The 27,181-nt window shown below is 48.7% G+C and overlaps 1 protein-coding gene across 1 annotated transcript; it reads right to left on the bottom strand.

The window, feature by feature from the left end:
* Window positions 1-871: 871 nt before the first annotated feature.
* LOC144934422 (ankyrin repeat and SOCS box protein 4-like) lies at window positions 872-25,318 on the bottom strand. The gene is made up of 6 exons (XM_078860160.1): window positions 25,022-25,318; window positions 21,598-21,897; window positions 3,108-3,319; window positions 2,400-2,678; window positions 2,106-2,219; window positions 872-1,354 (listed from the first exon to the last, which is right to left on the bottom strand). Exons 1-6 carry the CDS (start codon window positions 25,200-25,202, stop codon window positions 1,166-1,168), a joined length of 1,275 nt encoding a protein of 424 aa, XP_078716286.1. The 5' UTR covers window positions 25,203-25,318; the 3' UTR covers window positions 872-1,165.
* Between the last annotated feature and the right edge of the window lie 1,863 nt (window positions 25,319-27,181).

Raw genomic sequence — 27,181 nt, 5'->3', positions numbered from 1 at the left:
GGACACGGATTCTCGTAAGCTGTGGGATTGTCATCAGTTTTAAACAACAAACAATTTGTACAAAAAGCATCATGCAAAAACCATCAACTGTTCCTGAAGAACTGCCTTAGGTGACCATCAAATACATTTGTGCAAATGTGGTCGACAACTTTCTACGCCGAACATCGCCACTTGGATTTCAAAAATAACAAACTCCACACAACCCTCAATAACACTACCCTAAAAGGAAATATATAATAAGCAACGTTTCGGTGAATGGCCCATAATTCAAGCAGGTTTTCCTGCTGTGAAACATTGTTGGGCTATTGTTATTTGTGTTTGTGCACCACTTACCAATGCAGCATCGCAAACACATTTACGGAAATCTCTGATTGCAAACGTCACCGTTCGAGTTTGGCGTGAGTGTTACGTGAAAGTATTACGGATGGATCAATATGTACAGTACTTGTGCAAACGTTGCAAATTACCTCACAAACTGTTAAGTGCCGAAGGTACTTACTAGACATTGGTTGAGCAATGTATTCGGGTAATGGATAGTGTGTTGATGATCAGTTAAGGATATAATCAGGGCCAATGCTATTATGTACTGTATGTTGAGCTTCTTTCGCACTGTATATAGCCAACCATGCTTATCGAAATTCTAGGAGCTGGTTGGCTGGTTTACTCGAAGTATTGCCATAGATAGGGGATAGTATTGAGCGCTCGTTGTCTAGTTGTTCTCACCTGGTTAAACAAGATCAACTTTAACTTGAAACTTGCTCGGATTATGAGTTAAAGGCAAGTGTTTTGTTAGCCTGTACATAAAAGCTACAACATGTCCTGGACAATCTCAGTTTCGGAAAGTGTCTGTGTAAATTGCGTTTTTGTCCCGGTTGAACATTTTCTTGCTTCACGGTCGACTTCTGCATGATATGTGATGGGGTCAGCGGTACTTGAATAGTGGGCGTGATTGGTAGAGGATCATGTGGGGCCTTATGAGCACGACTGTATAAAAGTTGGCGTGGCCTCAGGTGGGGAGGGGATGGCAGCTCGTAATGTGGCCCTCCATTAAGCCTCCCAAAATATATGGTTACACTCCACCCGAAACACCGTCTTCTCTCCATCGCTACATTTCGCCTTTTCGGTTTCAACCACTCTTAGACTTTCCGGTGCTCATGGCAGAGCCTCAGTAGATGATCCCCTCGGGATCCAGGAGCAGGTAGTCCCTGAGCCGTGCCGGCAGCGGGAGGCGTGGGATCTGGCAGTGGCAACGCTCGCCCAGGACCCCGCGGATGGCACAGCGGGACAGGTGTAGTAAGGATCGCGGCACTCCGTTGCAGAAGTGCAGTAGTGACGCGTAGAAGTCCCCGTGTGCCTGTGAAGATCATGATAGAGCACGAGGGGGACATGAGAGGGCATGGGGTGCATGGGAAGGTTTTTCATGGCCAGGAATCAAACTCGTGGTAGAGTGTGCAAACCAATGCGTCACCACTCCCCGCATACGACTGCACATTGTGCATGAGTCGAATATGACTTTTAAATAGCTTTGGCAGGCAACAACACGTGAACTCACACATCGTGTTATCCAATAATGCAAAAAGAACTTGCATGTCAACCCAGTATAAAGAGGCACTTAAGAGTGACAGGAGTGGCTGAACATGCTCAGATTAGAAACAAAGTGTTTCCAGGTCAGAAATATTTCCCTCTATTACTCGATCAGTGTGGCTAAGAAGGTCATAGTGATGGATACATATAATTTGTAGGCCATTTCTAAGCAGGAGACATCATGTGGCCATGGAATGTGTGAAATTAAGTCGTGAGCTGTATCCAGTCCACAAGCTGTTGGTTCCCCATCCTTAATGTACACGTGTGGATGCGCAGTGTGGATGGCGTGAGATACCAGTGTGTGTGTAGGGACGAGATCGACTCAGCCTCATATGAGGACCTGGTGCAGTGTGTTAACATAGCTACTCGGGAGAAAAAGGCGGCCGGGTGTGGTTTTGGCCACTGACCCCCTGGTGTGCTGTCGACCGACCTTCATAGGTGCTCGCTAACAGCACTTGCCTCAAAAGTATGTTACGGCTATATGGGAGATCATTCTTTCGTAGGGACTTGGTGTCTCGTACCTCCCGGGCGTCTTGCGAAAGAGCTGGCGCCCAGGCATGTGTGATCCGCAGCTGCTTGTAGGAGTTGACGAGGATCTCTACGGCGGTCGGGCTGTCACCGCACAGCTCGAGAACCTCCACGACCACGTGAGTGACGGAAGATCAGACGAGGGGAAACCAGATGAGTCAGTGGTAACCAGCTGAGTGAGCGAGTCGGTGGACCAGTTGAGTCAGGTGTGACCAGGAAAAGCAATGACTCAGTGAGTGAGCGGCGTGTGCATCAGTCTATTGGCATGTTAGCAGTGTAAACGGCACCTTGTGGAACTGGAGCGGGTAGATGCTCACGGAGCCGTGATTGAGCAGCATCTGGATGCATCGCTCGGGCTGCAGCGTGGGGCGGACGCTCACGACGCGCACGATGTACTGCAGTGCCGTGCAGCCCAGGCCGTCGAGCTGGTTCACGTGCGCGCCCGCCGACAGCAGCAGCTCGAGCAGGGTGCAGTCCGCGTTCCAGGCGGCACGGTGCAGCGCCGACTTGCGGTCCGTGTCCACGCCGTTGGGGTCAGCGCCCAGCGTTAGCAACCGCTCGCACACCTGATGCCGGAGCCAAACCCTTGTCAAGCGTCGGCAGTTCGTGGCGGGACATAATACCTGAGCCCAGGCAGGTGCCCTCATGTGAGGTAGCTATCGAATTTGTAGGCAGTGCAGCTTCACTGGGGCCCATCGGCCAGAGGAGGCCAGGCGCCAAGCCATGAGGAGTGGAGAAATTGGACGGGTGGCCCTATTTTATTACTTACACCGGGCCCTGGTAACCACGCTACTCCACTATGGAGTAGCGTGTTGTCTGGAGAAATTCTGCATACACACAAGGGGGATACACTAATAAATCATCAATACAGTGCAGTTTGTCAGCTGATCCATGGGCCCCAATGCAGCTGCACCGCCTGCACACTCGACGGCTACACCACTGCTCTAAGGGTCATACCATGACCGGCGACGGAGGGCACATGTTGGCACACATACCTTGTGGTGCTGGGGGCTCACGCACATGTTCCTCATGCTGAGCGCCCAGAAGATGGCGGTGCACAGCGGGGTCTCGTCATGGCCGTCGCTGCCATCCACCTCGGCGCCGTGCGACACGTAGAGCGCCGCGTGCTCGGGAAGGCCGCAGCGCGCCGCCGTGTGGAGGGGCATCTCCTCGGCTGTGTTCCCCGTCTCCAGATTCACGTCTGCGCCTGCACGCGCACACACACGCGTGTGCCAACCAACCACCAACAAGTTGTAGGGACGTGCAGAAACAAGTTTTTAATCCACTGCTTCAACTACAAATGTGGTGATTCTGTTCGCCACTTTTTCCTTAAATTTTGCTCTAAAGTTCTATCTTATCACATGCTCAATTCATGGCATGTTCTTAAATTACAATTTACTGCATGGGTTTTAGTGCTTGTGTTGTATCGCTCGTGTTCTCGGCTTGTACCGCGGCATGATTGCTCCATGTGCTGCAAGCTTCTTCAGCAACTGAACTCAGTTACTGTAGTTTTTATCACAAGCTGGTCATCAGAGTCTGTATCTGCACGAGGAATACTGCAGTTTTCACACTTGTAATATATTTGTCTCACCATAATGTCAGGGCCGGATCATGGTCCCATGAGGCCCCTGGGCACATGTATTTTGGAGGGACCGCCCCCCCTGCTTTTCTATATTGGTGTCTTTCTTGCCTTCGTCCTCGCAAAATCATCCACTAGATCGTAAAAATATAGCTGTCTGACGAGGTCTGACTCTATTGACGTAAGTGACAATGAGCTGAGACGTGTTTGGCACATGTTACTCCGCAGCTCATTTTTTATTCTGCCTAAAAGGGAAAATGTCCACTCACCCTGGCAGTGTTGTCACTGGCAAAGTTAGAAAAATCCAAAGTGCCACGAAAACATTGGGGAAAGACTGACTGCAGATTAAGTGCTTGCAACGTCTCAAGCAATTTAGTTGGGCACTTCTCACTCTCAGAGTCAGACATGAAAGACTTGAATTGTATGATTCCAATTTCGATTGTTGGTCGATACGGGTGCTTCGGCTACTATAATTTCGGACCTCATATACAACGTGTTGCCCAAGAGATGTCAGGCGCTCGCACCGGTCTCCGTCCCTTGCTTTGCGGCAAATGGGGGTTCCCTGGGGATTATTGGGCAAATAACTGCACAAATTTGTATTGGCGACATTAAATTATCGGGTCCCGTTTTGGTTTCCGATGCCCTTGCCGTTCCCTGTTTGTTGGGTACGGACTTCTTGGGGAGGATGCCCATCAAAATTTTAATTGACAAAGGCTGCATCGAGCTTCCTTCGGGCCGCCGGATGGCGTTTCTGCCCTCACCAACCCGGCTACGCACGGCTTGCGCGACTGTTCCTGCTATGGCGTCTGAAACCGTGCGAATTCCGCCGGGTGCGCAGATGCTAATTCCGCTTCAGTTACGCAAACCACTGGAGGCGGACGCTACATCGGGGGTTTTGTTGTCTCCTTCCAATATGGCCGAGCGAGGGTTGGACCTGGTGGGAGCACAAACGCTTGTGCCTAGAGATGGACAGCCCTTCCGTCAGGTGCTGAATGCGGGGTTGCGGACGAAGGTCGTGCACCGAGGGGCTGTAATTGCACATGCGTCGTTGCCGCTCCACACTGACTCCGTCGCGGCTCATGTCAGTGATGCGCCGGGGTTCGGGACGCAGGCAGGTGTTTGATGAGGTATGGATGGATTCTCTCTGTTCAGGGGCTGAAAATCTTTCCGAGTCACAGCGATTAAAGCTGCGCATGTTACTTCGTGAATTTCCCGATGTTTTTAGCAAACACAAATTCGATTTTGGGTGCACTAATCTATTGAAACACCACATTGATACGGGGGATTCCGCTCCCATTCGGCAAAATCCGTTCCGATTGAGCCCGGCAGAGAAAGAACATGTCCGGTTGGCGGTGAATGACATGCTTGCCGCGGACATTGTGGCTCCCTCCTTGGGGTGCGCCGATTGCCCATGGGGTGCGCCGATTGTGCTAGTTAAAAAACATGATGGCAGTTTGAGATTTTGTGTGGATTTTCGGAAACTTAACAAGGTTTCGCTGGCGGACGCGTATCCGCTTCCTCGCATGGACGAGTCGCTCGATGCCTTGGCGGGGTCTCGGTACTTTTCCACCTTGGACCTTTTGTCGGGGTTTTGGCAACTGCCCTTGGATGAGGCATCCAAATGTTGTATATGTTGGGTGTGAAAATTTTGATGTGTTGTATGCGTGCGTGGGTGAAATTATTATGTTGTATATGTGGGTTATGAATATTCAGTGAAAATAATAATAATCAATCGAAATTTGGCCAAAGGTGTAATTATCCGGAAATACTTTAATCCATGTAATTACGCACATTTAATTATGCCAATTCGAGAGGTAATTGTAGTAATTATGCGAGTGGGTGTAATTATGATAATGCAAGTCGTTATGATAACCAGACTCCGCCTCGGTGACGAGGGTGGGTTATCGATCGGAATAAGGCAATTAATCGTATGCAGTTATGCAGGTGTGGTGTAAGTATACAAGATTAACTTAGATTAACTCGGCCTCGTTGTCTAGGTTCGTCTCATTCTCGCTTATTTAGGTCCCCGGTTCGCCCCGTTATCGCTTTAACATTTACTGAGTATGTGTTAGTGTGTTTATTAAGGTCACCAAGTTCAGATCTCAACGCAGAAGCAGATCTTATGCATAGTTCAGGAAAGAATCACACAACCACTTCTGTATTAATCAATTTATTACTAATTCAACCTCAACTATGATATAGTATGCGAACTCTCAATCCCGGAACGTCAACACGGCATCAATACAGTATCATCAATGATTGTCTGATTTCACTTGACAACGGCACATGGATCCCGCGTAACGCGATGGTTGTTAGTGAGAGAGAGTCGTTAAAACATGCAAATACTATGCTAAGAAAACCTTAACGTTAATGAATGATTATACTTGAAAGATTATACGGCGATAAAACACAATCAAAAACAGTTATTATTCTTAAAGGCACCAATCTCAACAGATACATCGGCAGGTTATCTGACAACAGAATGCTCGGAGTAAAGGCCTGCAACGGCGCTCCTTTTCCGAAGATCTGCTGGGAATTTAAGCGATTAAGAGTACAGTCCACTAAATATTAAAGATAATACTCTTACAAATGACGGATGGCCATCACTCGGTCTCGAGTTTTTCTTCACAGCCACGGATGGCTTATGGGTTCGAGTGGGTTTGAGTGGTAAGAGTTGTCTTCAATAGTCAGTGTTCGGAGTCGGTTCTTTATGTCAAACAGACGCCAGGTGGTCGTGTGGTGAGGGGGCGGTGCGCGTCATACGTATTAGTCGCTCCTCTGTCGCCGTGGTGAATTTGGTTCGGATGTCCGTTGACACGCTGTCGTAATTCGGAACCCGGTCGGTAGGTGGCGCCCACAGCTCGCTCGCAGCGTCGTCGCCAAACCGCGATTCTCGCGGCAGCAGGGAAACCGCCGACTCGGCAGAGGTTGGCTGTCGCGGCCGAGTTGAGCTGTCAAGCGGGTCTTGCCCGCCTGCAGAGGAGATGGGGAGCCGCTTGAGTCGAGCCCCGAGAGCCGTCTGAACTCGGCTGAGTCCCAGAAGCTGAAGAGTCGAGCCGACCCGTTAGTCGCAGCTCGCCCTTGAGTCGACCCGCTCGGTCGAGCTGAAGATGAGTCGAGCCGACCCGCTCGGTCGAGCTCGCTCCGGAGCCGACCCACTGGTCGAACTCGTGATGAGTTGACTCCTGGTCGAACTGGTTTCCAATGCTCAGGGTCCTTTCTTTTATGCCGAAAAATCCCTTGGGGTCCTGCCCACAAGGCGGGGTTTTCTTTTGATTTACTGTGTCAGGATCTGTCCGTGTGTAGGTGTGTTCATGTGTGTGTCCGTACGTCCGTGTGCTTGTGTGCATCACCCACGGCATTTTCCGTTGTCATACTCCCTCCATAAAATCCATGAGCAAACAATCAGATGTTACAAATTGCCTCGAAGTCGTCTCTCTGTCTGGCCTCCTTCATGAACCAAAACACAGACGTTACAAATCGTCTCATAGGCACCTCTGTTCGTGTTGCACGACCTGGAGGGAGGGGCACACTCCCTCCGACCCTCACAGACGCACACAGACATGGTTAAAAAGTTTTAAATTAACATTTGTCCCTTACCATTTCCCAGTTATGATTCTGTATGTAGCCTAAGGTGTGTCGTTTCCCATCGTGGTGCTTGACCCAAGTGGAGGTGCCTCCCCGAGCACAGACACACTCCCATCCCGCGCTGCGGGGATACAAAGACGGCCGGGATCTCCCTTTCTCTCCGACCCTGGGTTTAACATCGCTCTTTATTATGTACTTTATTTCGACCTGGTGGTGATTTATCCCGCTATCCTGGCTTTTCATAAGTTTTACTGTTGTCTTTCATGCATAGGCTTATTATTATTAATTTATTTCCGATATCTTAGGTTAAGGGGTAAGTTTCTTGATCCTAGGAATTCGTATTCCTTGGTGTCTGCATGGTTATATAAGCGGAATATAGTTGACGGTGAATAGCGTTAACATTGATGTTATGTACGATATTATGTATTGTGATGTCTTTAACTTAACTTGTTGGTCAGGCTTCACTGACATGAAGTTGCATTTCATAGCCTCGCAGGTTTTTGCCTCACTCTGTCTCTGCTCGCCGTTGTTGTTGCTGTCCAGCTGACGCCGTTAACTCAAGGCCTCATTAATTTCCGTCACTCCTTGTAGGTGAGGGCGGTTGTACCTTGGAGTCAGTTCTGGTTTTTGTCTGCTTGCTTTTTCTGATGTCCCCTGACCCCGGGAGTTGTCATTCCTACTTTATGGCCTGTCGAAGCCCGACTCGCTGTTGCTGGCTGTGTGTTGTTCCCGGCTTTTCGCTTACGTTTGCAGTTCGCCGTGCTCTTAATTTCCTTCCCTCTTCAACCTTATATCGACTATTCGCTCCTGTCTGGGTGCGATTCAATTTTGACTTAGGAAGGTTCTGATTGTCATATGCTTTGGGTCGAGTTGTATATTAAGGTATGGAAATCACATTTCATATTGACTTAATGATGGTGATGGTTCAGTAGGCGTAACTTGTGGCCTGGTTTAATTGGAGTGGGTGTGAATATCAATAACTTTAGCCTACCCTGTTGTTAAATTCTGATTTTAACGTTGCTTTAATAGCAATACAGAATAATTGAGCTTTTCGACTTAACTAGGCGAACACGAACTTTTGGTGACCTCCGCAGCCTTGTTATTCAGCTGAGTCTGCATCCTTGATATACAACGCTCTTATTCGTCTCACTGTGGTCATCCAACCTTCTGCTCTGGGAGTGTTATTCTTAATTTCAGGTCAAAGGCCCCCTCACGGTTCAGCCGGGCAGGGTTGTTAATCAGCTCCCTCCCCTGTGCACACAGCGTTGCTGACCCACTTCATTTGACCACTCACCCTGGATTTAATAATTTAATTCCTTAAAACCATGCAGGATGGTTGGCTTTTTGCCTTAATTATGTCTGGCTGACTCTCCCACTGTCTCTGCCGCCTGCACGGGTGACATATGCCCGTTCATCAGGCCCCCTCCTTCCTTGAAGCAAGGTTGCAAATTCTGTCATCCTAGCCCTCCTCCAGTCCATTACTTAACAACACCTGGTTTTTGCAGCCTGCTGCTTTTTGGGGTGTTTTCATTCATTATATATCAAGTAAAAAGATAATATATAAAAATATCAAGTTTGGAAGAAGGCTTAGGATACAACATTCCGCCCTTTTAAAAATGGCCAGTGGTCAAATGGCCACGGGTTATTTTTAAAAAAAAAATGTATACCCTTCTTCCATCATGAACCATCGATTGTCCTCAAGTTTTGCTGCTATTTCCTTACAACGCGCGCGTACGTGTCACAACTTAACATGGTTATATGTGACAAGAGAGAGGAGGAAAAAAAAAAATTCTAAAGGAAGGTAACACGATAAGGGAGGGAGAAATTATTCTATTGACTACGTGTTATAGGAGATATCGTTAAAAATATAGTTTCTACGGTTATTCTTGGGTGGCATCATCAGGCCTTGGCTCCCTTCTAGCTTGGCAAGGTACGTTAGCAGGAGCGTGAGCAGGAGGGCTGCCATTTCCTGGAAAACATGTTACATATTATCGTAGTGTGATATGCCCATTAGTTTAGTTCCCCAGAGATTGGTGTTTTATTCTGAGTTAATTTTTTATGTCCTAAGGTTAAGTGTACTATGCACTTAAGCTTCCTGGAATTCGTATTCTTTAGTTTTTATTTTTTTTGGAAGGTCGTGTAGGTAGGAAACATATAATAATAGGAAAAAAAAAATATTATTGTTTGTTGGTTAATTATCTTTGTTAAGTTTCTACTTCTCGGTACGGAAAACGTTAAGAAACGCGAAGTTTCAACCGTTATTTATTCTGCCCTTATCTGTATCTCTAGATGTCTTGGGAGGCTAGTCCATACATCTTTTGTCCATTTGGATGTCCATGACCTCTTTGTGACTGAACTCTCAACACTTTAACCGCCCTCCATGTTTCATGGATTCCTGGTGTTCTTGTGAGGAGAAGTGAGTTGTTTTCATTAATTAATTAAAAAAAAAAAGGTATATATATAAATTAAAAAAATTATTATATTTTTTTTGAATTGTTCTTAATTAAAAAAAAAATAGACACAACAATCCGGCCGTTTGAAAATTATCATCAGGGGTCGATTTGGCCACTGGCGAATTTCCAAACCAAGTAAATGCCCCTTTTTTTGTGTTATGAATCTATAAGCCACCCTCACTCTCGGCGGTTATTTCTTACGACGCGCGCATATGTATCACAATCGTAACATGGTTACTTTTGAAATAAGCAAAAAAAAATAAAACACCACGTTAAACATCGGTACTAATCCATAACGCATTCCTTCCAAAGCGCGCATGTATCACAATCTTAACAAGATTACATTTGAAATAACAAAAAAAAATACCACAAAACTTGAACATCGATATCACCAGTTACATGGTTCTCATCCCTCATAACTCCGACGGATATTAATTTTTCCCTGTTTTTGTTAAATCCTGGGAAACGCTATGTAGCGGTTTCGAACGCATTTTTGCGTTATTTCCCTCCTGTTACATCCTGGCAATCTTTTTACCAAGTTCTGAGTGTCTGGTTTACCACTTATCACTTTGATCATTCGATCACGGTTTTCCGGTTCGTTTTTGTAATTTCCCCTCTCACTCTCTCGCGTCGTGGGAGTGTGGGGTGTAAAATTGTGCTGCACATAATCGGAATTCGCGCACACAACCAACTTCTCTACTCCGTCATCACTGGCATTCGCTCTCTCTGCGATTACATGCACATTTGCCGAGTCAGTGTGTCGATTTAATTCTGTCCCTCGTAATGTTGCCCTCTTTGTTTTTACGAGTGTGTTGGATTCCAACACCATTCCCGATACGTCATGGACATTCGTCTCCATTTTAGCACTCCGACCCACATAAATTTTGGTTTCCCTTGGATATTTTCCATTCAAAGGCTCATGCCTGCGCTCCTCAGGGCGTGTCCCTGCTGTCGGTTTTTGTACTGTCCGATCACGCTTCAATGCAACCCTGTCCTTGTATTCGATCCGCGCGTCATTTACGGGAGTACTGTCCACGTTTCTGCCCGCCCGGTCACTTGCAGCCTGCCTGTATTCCTCATTGATCTCAGGGTTTAATACCTCGGCGGGTGGGGCGCGCGTTGGCCGCTCGCTCGCGCTCACTGTGGGTCGTTTATCATGTCTTTGGACCGCATCCTGTGTTATTCCTCTATTCCCTCCTGGTATAGCCGGTGGAGGAATTGGTCGGAATTGGATCAATTGTTTTTGACCTCCCATCCTGCGATTCCTCTGAATGTTCGCATCCATACCTCCGCGGTCTGTGTAACACCTCCCCGCTAGGTCGTTATCTTGCCATCTCTGTGCGTAATTTTGGCCTCGTGTGTGTCGTGGCATGGGGTGTTGATATGGTTCTGTTCCGAACCTCCCCCTCCTGCGATTCCTCTGAATGTTCGGCTTTATGCCGCTCTCATTCTCGTGCCAACCTCTCTCTGGGTTATTTTGCCACGTGTGCGTGCGCCCTTGCTCCGTCCTGCATTGCGGGACTGCTCGGTGATTTTTATTCCTCTCTGAGAGGCTGGGTTCTTTATCCCTCTCCCTGTGTTCTGGATCCGAATTATGATTCTTAGCTCTGTATAACCATGCCATGTACGCCTTGCTCTCTATGCGGCGTAAGGATGCGGTTTCTGGATTCACAACCATTCTCACCCTTTCTGTAATCTCTGGGCTCAAGGATTCAAAAAACATAATTTTGAACATTTTATCTCCTTCGTGGTATTGATTCACATCGCCTGCGTAATACGCTCTTTTAAATTGCACGAGGTAGTCACGTGGATCTTGGTCCATGCCCTGGGTCATCGATTTTACAGCATAAAACCCCTCAGTGAGTGTCGAATATTCTCCAAACTTCCGAATCACTGCCAGGCTCAGTTGTTTAAAATCATTTCTAACCTTGTGTGGTAGTGACTTTACCCATGGAATAGAACCTTTATTTAAGCTTCGTTTCAACAAACTCGCTTTTTCATCCCGTCTCATCAACCCTCTAATCATTGCCTCCTCTTCCACTGTTGCGATATGTGTGTGGATATCCATGGACTTATTGTGGGGGTCAAAATCGGGAATTCTGACTAGAGCCTTGTCCATCAATTTAAGGGTTTTACTGTTGAAAAAGTATTCCGAAAGTTGATCGCCGTCAGCGTCATCATCAAACAAGTTATCATCAGGCAATCTGTCACTTTTATCTGTTCTGCGTGGGGCGTGATTAAGCGGTGTGCATTTTCTGTGTGCACGCCCAATGCTGTGTCGCTCGTGTTGCCATTTCCCTTCAGTTTTTGCCTCTGCCCTTAGCGGAGCCCGTCCTGTCAACTTTACTTTAACATTTTGCTTCCCTCTATCTGTGAAGTTGTCAATCTCACATGTTTTTGTTTGCATATGTATCTCTCCCTCCCTTCTCTCGAATGAGTGTGATTTAATGTTACTTCCATATTTATTCTGTGGATACACGTCTGTGAGTTTCGCTGGTGTCGCGAGCCCTGATTTCTCCTCCCTTACGATGGTGTGAGGACATTTTCCCTCGTTTATTAGAGACGATTTCTCTCCTGTTTCCTTTCCAAATTTTCCTTTATTCCACCATCCCTGACTGTATGCCTGTGTGAGAAGGCGTGAGTCCAGTCCTGCCTTCTCTGCAGCTTTTGCATCGTGTTCGCCTCTGTTACATTTTATCCAGTCAATTAGTTTCCTCCGAGGTGTGTTCGTGTTATCGATACAGCTCCCTCCCCATATGTCTCTCTGACTGTACTGCTTTGTAACAGATTGGTCGGTACGTTTTAATACGAGCTCCCCGTACCCCGTCACCCATTCAAAAATTATTCTTAATCCTATCATCTCAAGTGGCAGGAGTTACTTTGACATTCCTTTTCAGAGTACTTATACACAATTGTATCACAGGATGCGTCAGTTCAACTCGAGCAAATAATTTCAGCCCAGCTGTCTTTGTTATACTCTGCTACTCTGGTATTTCCCTTCAGAGCGCGTTTTGTTTTGTTTTACGCCCGTTTACAATCACAAGGCAACGTTAGTTCACAACACTTTGATTAACACAACAGTGATTCGTTCCTGAATTCATGCATAAACTGTCTGCGAGAAATCCCGGACGAGCCCCCATTATGTTGTATATGTTGGGTGTGAAAATTTTGATGTGTTGTATGCGTGCGTGGGTGAAATTATTATGTTGTATATGTGGGTTATGAATATTCAGTGAAAATAATAATAATCAATCGAAATTTGGCCAAAGGTGTAATTATCCGGAAATACTTTAATCCATGTAATTACGCACATTTAATTATGCCAATTCGAGAGGTAATTGTAGTAATTATGCGAGTGGGTGTAATTATGATAATGCAAGTCGTTATGATAACCAGACTCCGCCTCGGTGACGAGGGTGGGTTATCGATCGGAATAAGGCAATTAATCGTATGCAGTTATGCAGGTGTGGTGTAAGTATACAAGATTAACTTAGATTAACTCGGCCTCGTTGTCTAGGTTCGTCTCATTCTCGCTTATTTAGGTCCCCGGTTCGCCCCGTTATCGCTTTAACATTTACTGAGTATGTGTTAGTGTGTTTATTAAGGTCACCAAGTTCAGATCTCAACGCAGAAGCAGATCTTATGCATAGTTCAGGAAAGAATCACACAACCACTTCTGTATTAATCAATTTATTACTAATTCAACCTCAACTATGATATAGTATGCGAACTCTCAATCCCGGAACGTCAACACGGCATCAATACAGTATCATCAATGATTGTCTGATTTCACTTGACAACGGCACATGGATCCCGCGTAACGCGATGGTTGTTAGTGAGAGAGAGTCGTTAAAACATGCAAATACTATGCTAAGAAAACCTTAACGTTAATGAATGATTATACTTGAAAGATTATACGGCGATAAAACACAATCAAAAACAGTTATTATTCTTAAAGGCACCAATCTCAACAGATACATCGGCAGGTTATCTGACAACAGAATGCTCGGAGTAAAGGCCTGCAACGGCGCTCCTTTTCCGAAGATCTGCTGGGAATTTAAGCGATTAAGAGTACAGTCCACTAAATATTAAAGATAATACTCTTACAAATGACGGATGGCCATCACTCGGTCTCGAGTTTTTCTTCACAGCCACGGATGGCTTATGGGTTCGAGTGGGTTTGAGTGGTAAGAGTTGTCTTCAATAGTCAGTGTTCGGAGTCGGTTCTTTATGTCAAACAGACGCCAGGTGGTCGTGTGGTGAGGGGGCGGTGCGCGTCATACGTATTAGTCGCTCCTCTGTCGCCGTGGTGAATTTGGTTCGGATGTCCGTTGACACGCTGTCGTAATTCGGAACCCGGTCGGTAGGTGGCGCCCACAGCTCGCTCGCAGCGTCGTCGCCAAACCGCGATTCTCGCGGCAGCAGGGAAACCGCCGACTCGGCAGAGGTTGGCTGTCGCGGCCGAGTTGAGCTGTCAAGCGGGTCTTGCCCGCCTGCAGAGGAGATGGGGAGCCGCTTGAGTCGAGCCCCGAGAGCCGTCTGAACTCGGCTGAGTCCCAGAAGCTGAAGAGTCGAGCCGACCCGTTAGTCGCAGCTCGCCCTTGAGTCGACCCGCTCGGTCGAGCTGAAGATGAGTCGAGCCGACCCGCTCGGTCGAGCTCGCTCCGGAGCCGACCCACTGGTCGAACTCGTGATGAGTTGACTCCTGGTCGAACTGGTTTCCAATGCTCAGGGTCCTTTCTTTTATGCCGAAAAATCCCTTGGGGTCCTGCCCACAAGGCGGGGTTTTCTTTTGATTTACTGTGTCAGGATCTGTCCGTGTGTAGGTGTGTTCATGTGTGTGTCCGTACGTCCGTGTGCTTGTGTGCATCACCCACGGCATTTTCCGTTGTCATACTCCCTCCATAAAATCCATGAGCAAACAATCAGATGTTACAAATTGCCTCGAAGTCGTCTCTCTGTCTGGCCTCCTTCATGAACCAAAACACAGACGTTACAAATCGTCTCATAGGCACCTCTGTTCGTGTTGCACGACCTGGAGGGAGGGGCACACTCCCTCCGACCCTCACAGACGCACACAGACATGGTTAAAAAGTTTTAAATTAACATTTGTCCCTTACCATTTCCCAGTTATGATTCTGTATGTAGCCTAAGGTGTGTCGTTTCCCATCGTGGTGCTTGACCCAAGTGGAGGTGCCTCCCCGAGCACAGACACACTCCCATCCCGCGCTGCGGGGATACAAAGACGGCCGGGATCTCCCTTTCTCTCCGACCCTGGGTTTAACATCGCTCTTTATTATGTACTTTATTTCGACCTGGTGGTGATTTATCCCGCTATCCTGGCTTTTCATAAGTTTTACTTTTGTCTTTCATGCATAGGCTTATTATTATTAATTTATTTCCGATATCTTAGGTTAAGGGGTAAGTTTCTTGATCCTAGGAATTCGTATTCCTTGGTGTCTGCATGGTTATATAAGCGGAATATAGTTGACGGTGAATAGCGTTAACATTGATGTTATGTACGATATTATGTATTGTGATGTCTTTAACTTAACTTGTTGGTCAGGCTTCACTGACATGAAGTTGCATTTCATAGCCTCGCAGGTTTTTGCCTCACTCTGTCTCTGCTCGCCGTTGTTGTTGCTGTCCAGCTGACGCCGTTAACTCAAGGCCTCATTAATTTCCGTCACTCCTTGTAGGTGAGGGCGGTTGTACCTTGGAGTCAGTTCTGGTTTTTGTCTGCTTGCTTTTTCTGATGTCCCCTGACCCCGGGAGTTGTCATTCCTACTTTATGGCCTGTCGAAGCCCGACTCGCTGTTGCTGGCTGTGTGTTGTTCCCGGCTTTTCGCTTACGTTTGCAGTTCGCCGTGCTCTTAATTTCCTTCCCTCTTCAACCTTATATCGACTATTCGCTCCTGTCTGGGTGCGATTCAATTTTGACTTAGGAAGGTTCTGATTGTCATATGCTTTGGGTCGAGTTGTATATTAAGGTATGGAAATCACATTTCATATTGACTTAATGATGGTGATGGTTCAGTAGGCGTAACTTGTGGCCTGGTTTAATTGGAGTGGGTGTGAATATCAATAACTTTAGCCTACCCTGTTGTTAAATTCTGATTTTAACGTTGCTTTAATAGCAATACAGAATAATTGAGCTTTTCGACTTAACTAGGCGAACACGAACTTTTGGTGACCTCCGCAGCCTTGTTATTCAGCTGAGTCTGCATCCTTGATATACAACGCTCTTATTCGTCTCACTGTGGTCATCCAACCTTCTGCTCTGGGAGTGTTATTCTTAATTTCAGGTCAAAGGCCCCCTCACGGTTCAGCCGGGCAGGGTTGTTAATCAGCTCCCTCCCCTGTGCACACAGCGTTGCTGACCCACTTCATTTGACCACTCACCCTGGATTTAATAATTTAATTCCTTAAAACCATGCAGGATGGTTGGCTTTTTGCCTTAATTATGTCTGGCTGACTCTCCCACTGTCTCTGCCGCCTGCACGGGTGACATATGCCCGTTCATCAGGCCCCCTCCTTCCTTGAAGCAAGGTTGCAAATTCTGTCATCCTAGCCCTCCTCCAGTCCATTACTTAACAACACCTGGTTTTTGCAGCCTGCTGCTTTTTGGGGTGTTTTCATTCATTATATATCAAGTAAAAAGATAATATATAAAAATATCAAGTTTGGAAGAAGGCTTAGGATACAACACAAACCTAAGACCGCGTTCCGTACGCCACAGGGCCTTTATCAGTTTAATCGGTTACCCATGGGATTGCACTCAGCTCCAGCGACGTTCCAGAGGTTGATGGAGCTGGTCCTCGCTGGCCTGCAGTGGGACTCTTGTCTTATCTATTTGGACGACGTCATTATTTTCAGCCGTACGTTTGATGAACATCTGGACAGACTGCGGGCTGTGTTTCTCAGGGTGCGATCCGCTAACCTTAAATTCAAACCTCAGAAGTGTTTCCTGTTGCGAGAATCGGTGCGGTACCTCGGGCACGTTGTCAGTTCTACGGGTATAGCCACCGATCCTGCTAAAACTGACTGTGTAAGAACGTGGGCCACGCCCACGTCTGTAGGGGAAGTCCGCAGCTTTATAGGCTTTGCGTCCTATTACCGCCGGTTTGTCGAGGGGTTTGCGACAATTGCCAAACCCCTTTATGCTCTGACGGCTAAGGGGGCTAAGTTCCATTGGGGGGAAGCGGAGGACAGAGCGTTCAGGGCGCTTCGCGATGCCCTTGTCCTGGCACCTCCCTTATGCTATCCCGATTTCACGTTGCCCTTCATCCTGGACACCGATGCCAGCAATACCGGCATCGGCGCGGTGCTTTCGCAGGTGGTCAACGGGGTCGAACGGGTCGTTGCCTACAGCAGTAGAGTCCTGTCTCCGGCAGAACAACGTTATTGCGTCACTCGCCGTGAACGGCTCGCTATTGTCGTATTTGTTCAACAATATCGGCCGTACCTGTACGGCAGGCATTTTACGGTTCGTTCCGATCATGCGGCGCTACAGTATGCGTTAAAAATAGACCAGCCATCCGGCCAGCTGTCACGTTGGCTTGAGGTCCTACAGGACTACACGTTCACGGTGGTGTACTGGAAGGATACACAACATTCAAACGCGGATGGCTTGTCACGCCTTCCTCCGGGTGATAGGTGTGCGTGTTTTATGGGCTCGGGGAGATGCAAATCGGCCACGGCCACTGCTCCGGCTTCTCCCTTGGTGGCGGCAGCAGGGGTGGTCGATGGGGAACCTGTCGCCGGGGGGGACTCGCAGGTGTTGGTCACTCGCGACTCGCTCCTCGATCTGCCCCTGGACGAATGGGGACGGTTCCAGATGGAGGACAGTTCCCTCCTCAGGTTACGCCGTCGTGCGGAGAGAGGGGGAAATTGTCAGGAAAGGGTAGGTACTGTCATGTTGCGGGAGGGTCTCCTCATGTCATGGGACGCCAGCTCGGGGCGTTACAAAATCGTCGTCCCCACCGCTCTGCGGGGCAGAGCCGTGTGGGCGGCGCACGAACGCATCCTGCATTTGGGCATTCACAAAACGCTCGCTACACTGCAATTGGATGTTTTTTGGCCTGGAATGGCGCGCGATGTCGCCGACCTCTTGAATAGTTGCACGCAGTGTGCGTGCCGGAAACACCCGGCTAGGGCGGCTTGCCCACCCCTTCAGTCGATTCGGGTGTCCCGGGTTAACGAGTTGGTGGCTCTTGACATTCTGGGTCCCTTCCCTGTCACCGCTCAGGGTAATAAGTACCTGCTGGTTGGGGTTGAATATTTCACCTGTTGGCCTATGGCCTGGCCCCTCCCCAACCAGTCGGCGGCAGCAATTGCGGAGGTGTTTCTCCAGGGCTACATCCTGGATAAGGGCGCCCCGGAACGGCTGCTAACCGACCAGGGAAAGAACTTTTCGTCCAATCTTCTGCGGGAGGTTTGTGACCTTTTGTGCACGCAGAAGGTCCGGACTTCCCCCTACCACCCGCAGACCGATGGTATGGTCGAACGTCTACACCGGACCATTACCTCTATGTTGTGCCATCAGGTAGACGACACACAGTTGGATTGGGACCTGAAGATTCCCGGAGTTCTGGCCGCATATAGGTTGGCACCTCATGCGGCCACGGGCTATTCGCCCTTCTACTTAATGTATGGCAGGGATGTCGACCCCCCCATGGAGGTGCAATTGCGGGTCCAGACGGCGGCGTCGCGCTCGAAACTGTCCGAACACGCTCAGTTCAATATTCGGAAGTTGGTCGAGGCGAGGGTAGCCGCGCAGGAAAATTCCGGGGCAAGGCAACGGGCGAATGAGTGTCTCTATGATCGCCGGGTTACAGTGCATAAATGGGCAGTAGGGGATAAGTCGTGGCTGCACTGCCCGCAGGTGCCGCTGTCAACGTCATCGAAATTGCTGCGGCCCTGGCGGGGGCCGGTCGACATTGTTTGGGTCGTTCGGGACCAGTGTGTTAGGGTCGCGTGCAGACGGCGCTCTTGGTACGTGCACCCCTCGTGCCTGAAACCCTATGTCGCACCACGTACTCACACACCTTCATCTCGCAGGGGCCGGCCGCGTGATGTGTCCAGCAGGCTGGGGGAGGGGCCTCGTGATCCCCTTGTTGTTCCGAAACCCCCTGCCACTCTTTCGGATGCTGCAGGTGTGAGTCCACCAAGGGTGGCCTCACCGGAGGAGCGGCAAGCAGCCCGGCCGCCTGTCCAGCAGGAAGACGGCTCACGGGCTTTGTCCCCGGGGCCTCGGGACGTGCCGGACGCACGTCATCTGGCCCCTCCTGACCCTCCGCAAGGAACGCTGCCCTCTTGCGATGGACCTGCCACACGGACTCGTTCGTAGGGCCTCAGGTTCTCCTGAGACCTGACGCAGATACACTGCCTCCTCGCGGGGCCTGGGTGTTCGATTCACCCTGTTCGTGGGTGTGGTGTGTCCGCAGTGTTCTTGTGTACAGGGGGGTTGGGGTAAATTATTAGGGATTGTTGTGGTTTATTGTTCTGTTGTTGTTATTGTTGTGTTGAGGCTCATGCATTGTTCTTGTCGCGTTCCGAGTTCCTGGTTCGCGAGTTAGGGTTGGGATGTGGATAGTGATGCAGCCGGGACGGCTGCGTGCTGTATAGGGGGGGGGGGTAATGTGGTGGTCAAGGTTGACACAGGTCACACAACCTAGGGGAGGGGTACGTACCGGTCTGGACCGGTCCGGACCGGCAGGGACGAGAGGTGGTTGGAACCGCTCTGAGGGGAGGGGGCTGGCGAGAGCCAGGGCCCCGAGACACCCCTGCCCCTCAGAGAGGGGATATATAAGACGGCTCCCGGAGAGCAGGAGTCAGTCCATCTCATCTGAAGCTGAAGGAAGGTGCCGCCGGAGATCCTGGACCCCAAGCCCCGAGGATGCCGCCCCGCCAGGACTGAGTGGGCTGAGGGTGGCGTTACGCGTCCCTGGGCTGAGTAGCTGTAGGCTAGGGAAGGAGAGTAGTAGGAATAGAGTGGAGGCTGTACCTCCCTAGGTTGTGTGGTTGGGCTGTTCCCCCAGTGAGTCAGGATGACTAGCTGTTATTGAAATAAAAGCGTGTGGCCTCTAAAGAAGTCTCCGTCTCATTCAAGATACTACATATGCATTCGTGTATGAAAAAATATAGCTTTTGGCATCTTTTTTTAATGTTTCACAAAACCACGGTGTATTTTTAATAATTTATTTGTCTAACTAAGCTCTCAACAAACGACGAGCCCTCGGTCTCACTAGCTGCCTTTTTAGTGCAGCTAATTTGGTTGTCAGGGCAGCAAACTGTCAAAAATGACAGCTAGCTAACTAATTTCTGTTAACAAGCTAAATCATGTGTGCAGCTAGCTAGGGAAAATGGGCAACTATCTAAAATAAAGGGATAGCTAGTTACGGTAAGCCAAATAACAAACTGCTTGCCATAATATGACGCCCTTCAAACTGTCATGGTGAATATTATATCATGTCACAGCATATTGTAGTGTGCCAACCAGTGGCTCAGTTGTACAGAAGCACTGTACTCTCCGAGAGGCTCTTCTTTTAAGCATGCACTGTGTGTACCAAGGGGCCCCCAGGCGTTACGCTCGATGTAGGCACCGAGGGGCCTGGGGGCCCTAGTGGTCAGCTCACACTGTAACCACCCAGGGGCACGGGGGCCCGAGTGGTTAGCTCACGCTTTAAGCGCAGAGAGGCCCAGGGACCCTCACAATATAGGTGCCGAGGGGTCCCAGGGACCCTACTGGTCAGCTCACGTTTTAAACACCAAGGGGCCCGGGGGCCCTCACATTGTAAGCACTGAGGGGTGTGGGGGCCCAAGTGGTCAGCTCACGCTATAAGCACCCAGGGGCCTAGTGGTCAGCTTGCGCTGTGCGCACTGAGGGCCCTGACGTTCAACTTCCTTTGGAAGTCTTGGGGCACGCACCGCACGCGGCCTGAGGCTTGGAGGCCCCCTGGCAGTCCGAGGCCCCGGGGCACTGGCCCCACTGGCCCGGTCCATAATTGATTTTGGTAATGTTCCATATTTCAGAGCCTTTTTCAAGTAAATCTGGGCTATATATATATTTATCCATAAACACGTGTATTTGCTACCCTCATCTTCTATAGAAGTCCACGAGTTTATCTCCTTTGTCATACCTTCTTCTGAGCTTAAAGCTGCCAGGCTCTTTCCCATCCGGCTCCCATGGTGGTGTTCCAATCTGCCATTACCATCAGATGGACATCCCCTTTTCTCCTGCAATCATTTCCTCTTATAGTAGTAGATCTTGCCCGCCTCTTCCTCACTAGTTGAATTATCGCTGCATCGACTGGTTTTATTTGGATCATTATGAGCATCACTTCGTCACTGCATCTCACTATATTTCTTCCTGTATTCCAATCCACGTGAGAATTTCCTCGTTAGCACTCCCTCACTTGAGAGTTGTTTTTTTGATGAAGCATAAAACTGATGTCGAACAGCCTGGGACACACATCCCAAGTACGTATCCACAACACAAAAGCTACTTAACTTTTTGAATAGCATCTTCTTTAAATCCAGCTTAAACTCATTCACAAATGTACCCCGCATGTACATAACAACAACAGCCGCCATAACTGGCAGTGACATCACTACAGCGCTTGTGCCAGGCTAGATGCACGTGAGGCCATGTGAAGTGTCGAAGGCTCGCTGGCAGGAGTTCACGTGACAGACCCAAGGTACCATGGGATGATTGACTGAGATGACTAGCACATGCACTACCTGTGCTCCCTACTGCACCAACTCACTGCATTTTATCCGCCCAGGCGCTCCGCTCATTGTTGCAATGCAAGCATCACTCCTCTGCCCTCCATTTGTGTGCACACATACAGCTGCTGCACTTACCTGCGCTCAGCAGCAGCAGGGAGCACTCTAGGGACTGCAGAGTGGTACAGTAATGGATGGCGGCCAGTCCGCCGGTCGAGTACTTGTCGGGATCGGCCCCGTACTCCAGCAGCAGAGACACAATGGCAGGCCGCTCCAGCAAGCAGGCCACGTGCAGCGGCGTCTTGCCGTTGGGCATGGCGTTGGGGTCTGCGCCTCGGCGGAGCAGGACCCGTGTACACTCCTCCCGGCCCAGTGCCGCAGCCATGTGCAGCGGCATGACGCTCGAGGACTGGAGTTTGTAGTTAGGCAGCCAGAAGCCTGCGAGATGGACACAGCAAGGTGATGATAATGATAGTAATGCAATTTGTGACGCACAGAATATTGTATGGGCATAAATGACTGTGACTCTGAAGTGCTGGAGCTAAGCTGTGTCGTTTGAAAGCCAGGCAAAAGAGATGTGGGCCTTTAAGATTTAGAACTATTGACACGCACACTGCATGTATGATGCTTGGCAGCTCATTTTAACAGGCATTTCACTTCGATGTTAACGTTCTCTGTAAATGTTAATGATACATTTTTATTTCATGATTTACAAGCACAGGTACAAAAGGCTCAACATGCCAAGCGGCCAGCAACAATAGCAATTGATTGGTGTTCCTGTATTATTTAATGTTTTATATACGTTGCTGCAGGGGCGGTTTCTTCATTAGGGCGATTGGGCGACGCACCACCAATGTCATTCAACCACAGAGTCACGCTAGCCGTCACTGTGCCTCTGGATATAGTCCAATCAGCGTCATGCTACGTTCTGTGGAGTACCGCCTCTTTTTGGGCGATTTCCCTCCAGCTGAGAATCGCCCCGAGTGGTCCCATAGACTTACATTCAAAGATGTTTTTTTTCGAACGGGGGCGCTGCAATGCATTCTCTATGGCTTCCGGGAGGGCTCGCCCTAACATGCTTACGTCATCATACGTGCTTACGTCATCATACGTAAGCACGTTTCATCCAACAATATACTTTGTCGCCACCTAGTGGAATCTTTAATAAAAGAAACTTGAGTGGTTTGTTTTAATAGTGAGTATAGAAACAAACAAGATGTATTGTAAGAGTCACTTTATTTTTCATTAATATTAAAGAAGTGAAGTTGCCTTTACATGCTTAAGCTGTTAATTTATCCATTGCATGGGTGGACCTTATCCTTATCAATCATCCAGACATTTGCCCCCCCTGAGAGATTTTGCAGGAGCCGCCACTGCGTTGCTGAATAGTGAACTTCAATATGAACCCAAGGAAGCCAATTATTTATCTTGCAGGAACCCTGCCTGTGGAAGTAATGGGGTAGAGCCACCCTCAAGCCTCCTGGGTCCCCATGCCTAAGGGGGAAAAGCAATCACGAGTCCTCGATGGCGGCACAGAATTGTAGTGAGACAGACAAGGGGCAGCAGTTGCTTCTGGAGCATAGGTAATTGGGTAAGAGGATTGACAGCTGAAACTCGATGTGAGCAACAAACAGGAGCAGGTAGCGTGCAAATACTAATCTAGTGAAAGCGGGGATGTCACTGTATGGTACCGGCCTGAGAGGGCCACGGCACGCGATGCACTGTCATCGCGTACACCCCATAGGTGGGTGTAGTACCAGCCCTAGCGGGGCTTGGCGTGCGCTGGGATAGCGCGGGCACCAAGCATCGCGTGTAGTGCGGGCTTCCACAGGGGGGAGGAGGAGAGTGTTTGCCCCGGGCCATGGCAGAGGTCGCAATCGGGTACCCGATATCCATACCCTACCCGATACCCAGCTACCCGCACCCGGCCGGAGACGGGTACCCGTTTGTGACCCTGGTGCGGCCGGGTACGGGTACGGGTAGGCCGTTTGTCACTCATTTCCCAACGTCTTGTCTCTTCTCACAATTCAAAATCCTAGAATCAACCCACCCGTGCCTGCAACATGGCTTCATCCCAGAGGTCGCAATCGGGTACCCGATACCCATTTGCGACCCTGGTGCGGCCGGGTACGGGTAAGGAATCAAAACCCGTTTGCGACCTCTGGGCCATGGCACTCTGGTTGACCCCGCAGACATGTGATCTGGAGTGTCCACAGAGAGGCCCCCAGGTGGGGGGGACGAGGGGGTGATCACGTGTCCAGGGAGAGCTCTCGAGAGGGATCAAGAAGGAGCTAGAAGGCTCCAGAAGGCGGGCGGGGCAAAGGGCGGAGCAGCCCCGACCCGTGGGGGGATATAAGGCGGGTCCCTGAGAGGAACCGGGGTCGCTGCATTCTACAAGCTGAAGCTCTACGTCCTACAAGCTGGAAGCTCTACAGGCATCAACACGTGGTCGGGACCCGAGTGAGGGCCAGACCCTTCGTAGCTGGGTGGCCACCACCCTAGGCTGTATCTGGTGAAGGGGCAGTTACCCCTTTGTGTTAACGTGTTGATGTTAAATAAACGTATTGCCTCTAAAGAATAACGTCTGCGACTCAGTTGGACTCACTACACGAACAATACATTTAATGATTTACTCTTAGTTCTTTCGGTAAAGTCACGTAGGTAAAATATTTAATTAAAATGAATAAAAAAAAAAAATAATAATTTTAATTTCATTTTTTACCTACGTGACTTTACCGAAAGAACTAAGAGTATGAATCCTTGCAGTCACGAAAGCTTCAAATCTAGAATTTAATGATTTCTCAAGCCCCATCTTGACAAATGGTAATTTTTGTTACATTTGTCACGAAAATTGGACCATGTCTCTTTGCAACAATTGGGGTTTCACCCCGTTATAATGTTCACGTATACATACATTCAGTAAGGGAGGCCTCTTGGCATGGGATCCCACAGTCTAGACTGGGAGAAATGGAAATCATTTGCCAGAGGAATCGTTCAAGGTCAATCTGACAACTTCCACACTCCTCATAACCAACAGTTGGCATTTTTTCCCCTCCAAAATTGTGATGAAAATGACCAATTATCGAGATGGCACCAATCACTCAAAACATCTCCATTCTCACACGAGGACGAGGTGGCATTCATCTCCATTGGCTTACCCACACCACAAACCGTGGCAGCAGATGTTGGACACTTTGTGCCAAAATAAATCAATAATATACAGTGTGCGACTGTGGTCACCCAGAACAGCCCATGGAGCATACATGTGTTTCACGACTGCCCGATTTACAAATACAAAGGACGCATCAATCACAGTGATGTACCACCCCACTACTCCTGGCGCAATTATCTTATTCAACCACCTCAATGCAAAAATGCAGCTGTTGCTCTGCATAAACATCAGCCAGAGAAGACGGCATGCCCGAGCCAGTGGTGGCAATCCCATATTCCTTTGGCAGACTCTTCATATGACAACTGCCATTAACTTCCCACAAAAAAGGGTGCTTTTATCGACACCCTTTTCGGGGAAATTCTGCTGGGAATAGCGGAAGGCTCTACCTGCCTGGTTTGTAGGCAGCCAGCTTCATGTGCTCGTCCTCCACGTAGAAGATTTGGTCGACGTGGATGATGTCGCTCTGCAGATAATTTTCCACCAGCGCCACTTCGTTGGCATTGAGCGCCTCCAAGAATCGGATCTTTCCCTCCCCGCACATGTCCTCTTGCGCAAGCAGGATGTTGTCCATTGCTCAACTCTGCTTTATTTGTGAGTTATTGTTATTGATATCAGGCCGTATACACAGCGATGCTATATTAATAGGGAGTAACCTGTTGACCTCCGAGCACGGCGTTCGGCCGATTGATCCGCAAAAGATGCAGAGTGTGAACGCGTGTGGCCGTGGGTGCCGTGTGTGCAGTGATGTGTGGGTGAGAGGAGTAACTTTAGCTCGCTGTCACGTGTGGCTATTTTTGTGATTCCTTTAAGGCTCGGGGGGGGGGGGATAAACACGGTGACGATTTTGGCCGCTTTGCGTGGGCCATATGCCACACAATAACAGAGTTCTTCACCCCTGTTTTGTAGTTTTTCTGCTCAGGTCTCTTGAAGATGTTTGTCTAAATCGCCACGTAGCTGGTGATCGGTAAAGTTTATGTGCGTCACTTTGGTGACCCAGGTCACACTTGCAAATTATACGTATCCTGCTCTCTCTCGAGTTCTCACCGGGTTAAACAAATAACTTGAACTTGTATGCATTCAGTTGTAGGACTGCTTAAATAGGAGTCAATATATGCAGCCAATACTATGTATATTTAGGTGAGAATTTCACTGCACGATGTACTCGGCATCCTGAGTTTGATTCCTGGCCATGGCTAACATCAATTAAGTGAGATCTGAATTGATACTGGGCCAATTCATCCTTCAAACCACATTGACCAGCGTGGTGAAGTATAGGAAATTTATACCCATGACTATCACGGCTTGGTGATCTACATTTTGTTCCTACGTTACTTCATCTTCAAAATGAAACTCAAAAAAAATCGTAGTTTAAGTATTTCAATTGGACATGTTAACACATTACAGCACTGTCGTGAGTACAGTAGTTACAACCAGAAATTGATCCCTTTAGAAGCCGTGGTTTATTCCAGATTCCAGATGAAGGGATTAATTCCGATGGAAAGGGGGGTAGAGTATATATTTTTAAAAACAGTCGTGTTATCCAACCAAACTGGCGTATGGAAGGGTTATCGTGTGTGCTGCAGCTTGGCAGGCTGAGGTTTCCTCCCCATTAATAGAGGCAACATATTGCACTTTTTCACATTCCAGTACTAGAATAAAACGTTTACATGCGGCCTCTATTATCCGCGACAACTCGAGTTATCCACAAGCCCTCTTCCTGTAATCCGCGACTTAATATCAAATGTCTTTGCGTAACATCCAATGCAGGATATTGTTTTAAATTGTGGATAAAAGGAATTGCACGGCAATTACATTCTATTGTGTCGGTTATCCACCGATATTTGCCCCGCGGGGGAGAGGAAAATCGTCGATAATCCCGTTGATAAATAGGGTCTGCAATTTTGGTCTCCCGAATTGGCCCAGATTGGTCACGAATTGGCCACGAACGCGCCGCGTCGAACATCAGTTGGCACATTCGTGGGGGGCAATGCTCCTGTGTAGAATCGAAACGTGTACAGTTGTGGGGGGCGCTTTCAAATGTGAAGATCAAATATTTCATTATAATACGTCAATTTCAGTCAGTACGCACTGTTATCATATACATATTAAAGCGTGCCACTTAAAACGTGGACTTGGGTCAACTTTGGGCCTGAACCATCACCAATGGTCAGCGATGTGGTGGTTGGTGGGGAAGTTGTGGTGGGGGGCGGCAAGGGGACTCAAAACTGGTCGTGACGAATTCTGCTGAAAGGGGAATTCTGCTAAAAAGAGATATACAGTACGTGTGTTTAAAAAAAAACGAGCCCTCATTAAAACATTCGAAATGCAAACGTTTCGATCGGGTCGCTGCACGTCGCTCCACGAACGCCACTATCCCCTCGGGCGCCGCCATGAACTTCGCGTCTCCACCATCTCTCCAGAAAGTAGTGCGCGGAGAGGTCAGTCCGCGGCCTCCACCAATCACGCGGCCGCGCTTGTTTGGTTTTAAGCTCGGCCAGCCAATCGGCGCGCGCGCCCCAAAAATAACAGCCGTTCAACGCGGAGATTAAT

This window comes from Lampetra fluviatilis, chromosome 10, assembly GCF_964198595.1.
Source record: "Lampetra fluviatilis chromosome 10, kcLamFluv1.1, whole genome shotgun sequence".
In the NCBI taxonomy this organism is placed as follows: domain Eukaryota; kingdom Metazoa; phylum Chordata; class Hyperoartia; order Petromyzontiformes; family Petromyzontidae; genus Lampetra; species Lampetra fluviatilis.
Note: the sequence above shows the minus strand (reverse complement) of the source record. Positions and strands in the feature narration are given on the sequence as shown.

Bases quoted from the DNA above. Each gene is read 5' to 3' on its own strand.
- LOC144934422 (XM_078860160.1), bottom strand. From the start codon at position 25,202: ATGGACAACATCCTGCTTGCGCAAGAGGACATGTGCGGGGAGGGAAAG. The intron at 21,898-25,021 runs GCAGGTAGAGCC...TCCATCTCGCAG, and splicing joins GCTGGCTGCCTACAAACCAG to GCTTCTGGCTGCCTAACTAC. The intron at 3,320-21,597 runs GTAAGTGCAGCA...GTGCGCGTGCAG, and splicing joins CCTGCTGCTGCTGAGCGCAG to GCGCAGACGTGAATCTGGAG.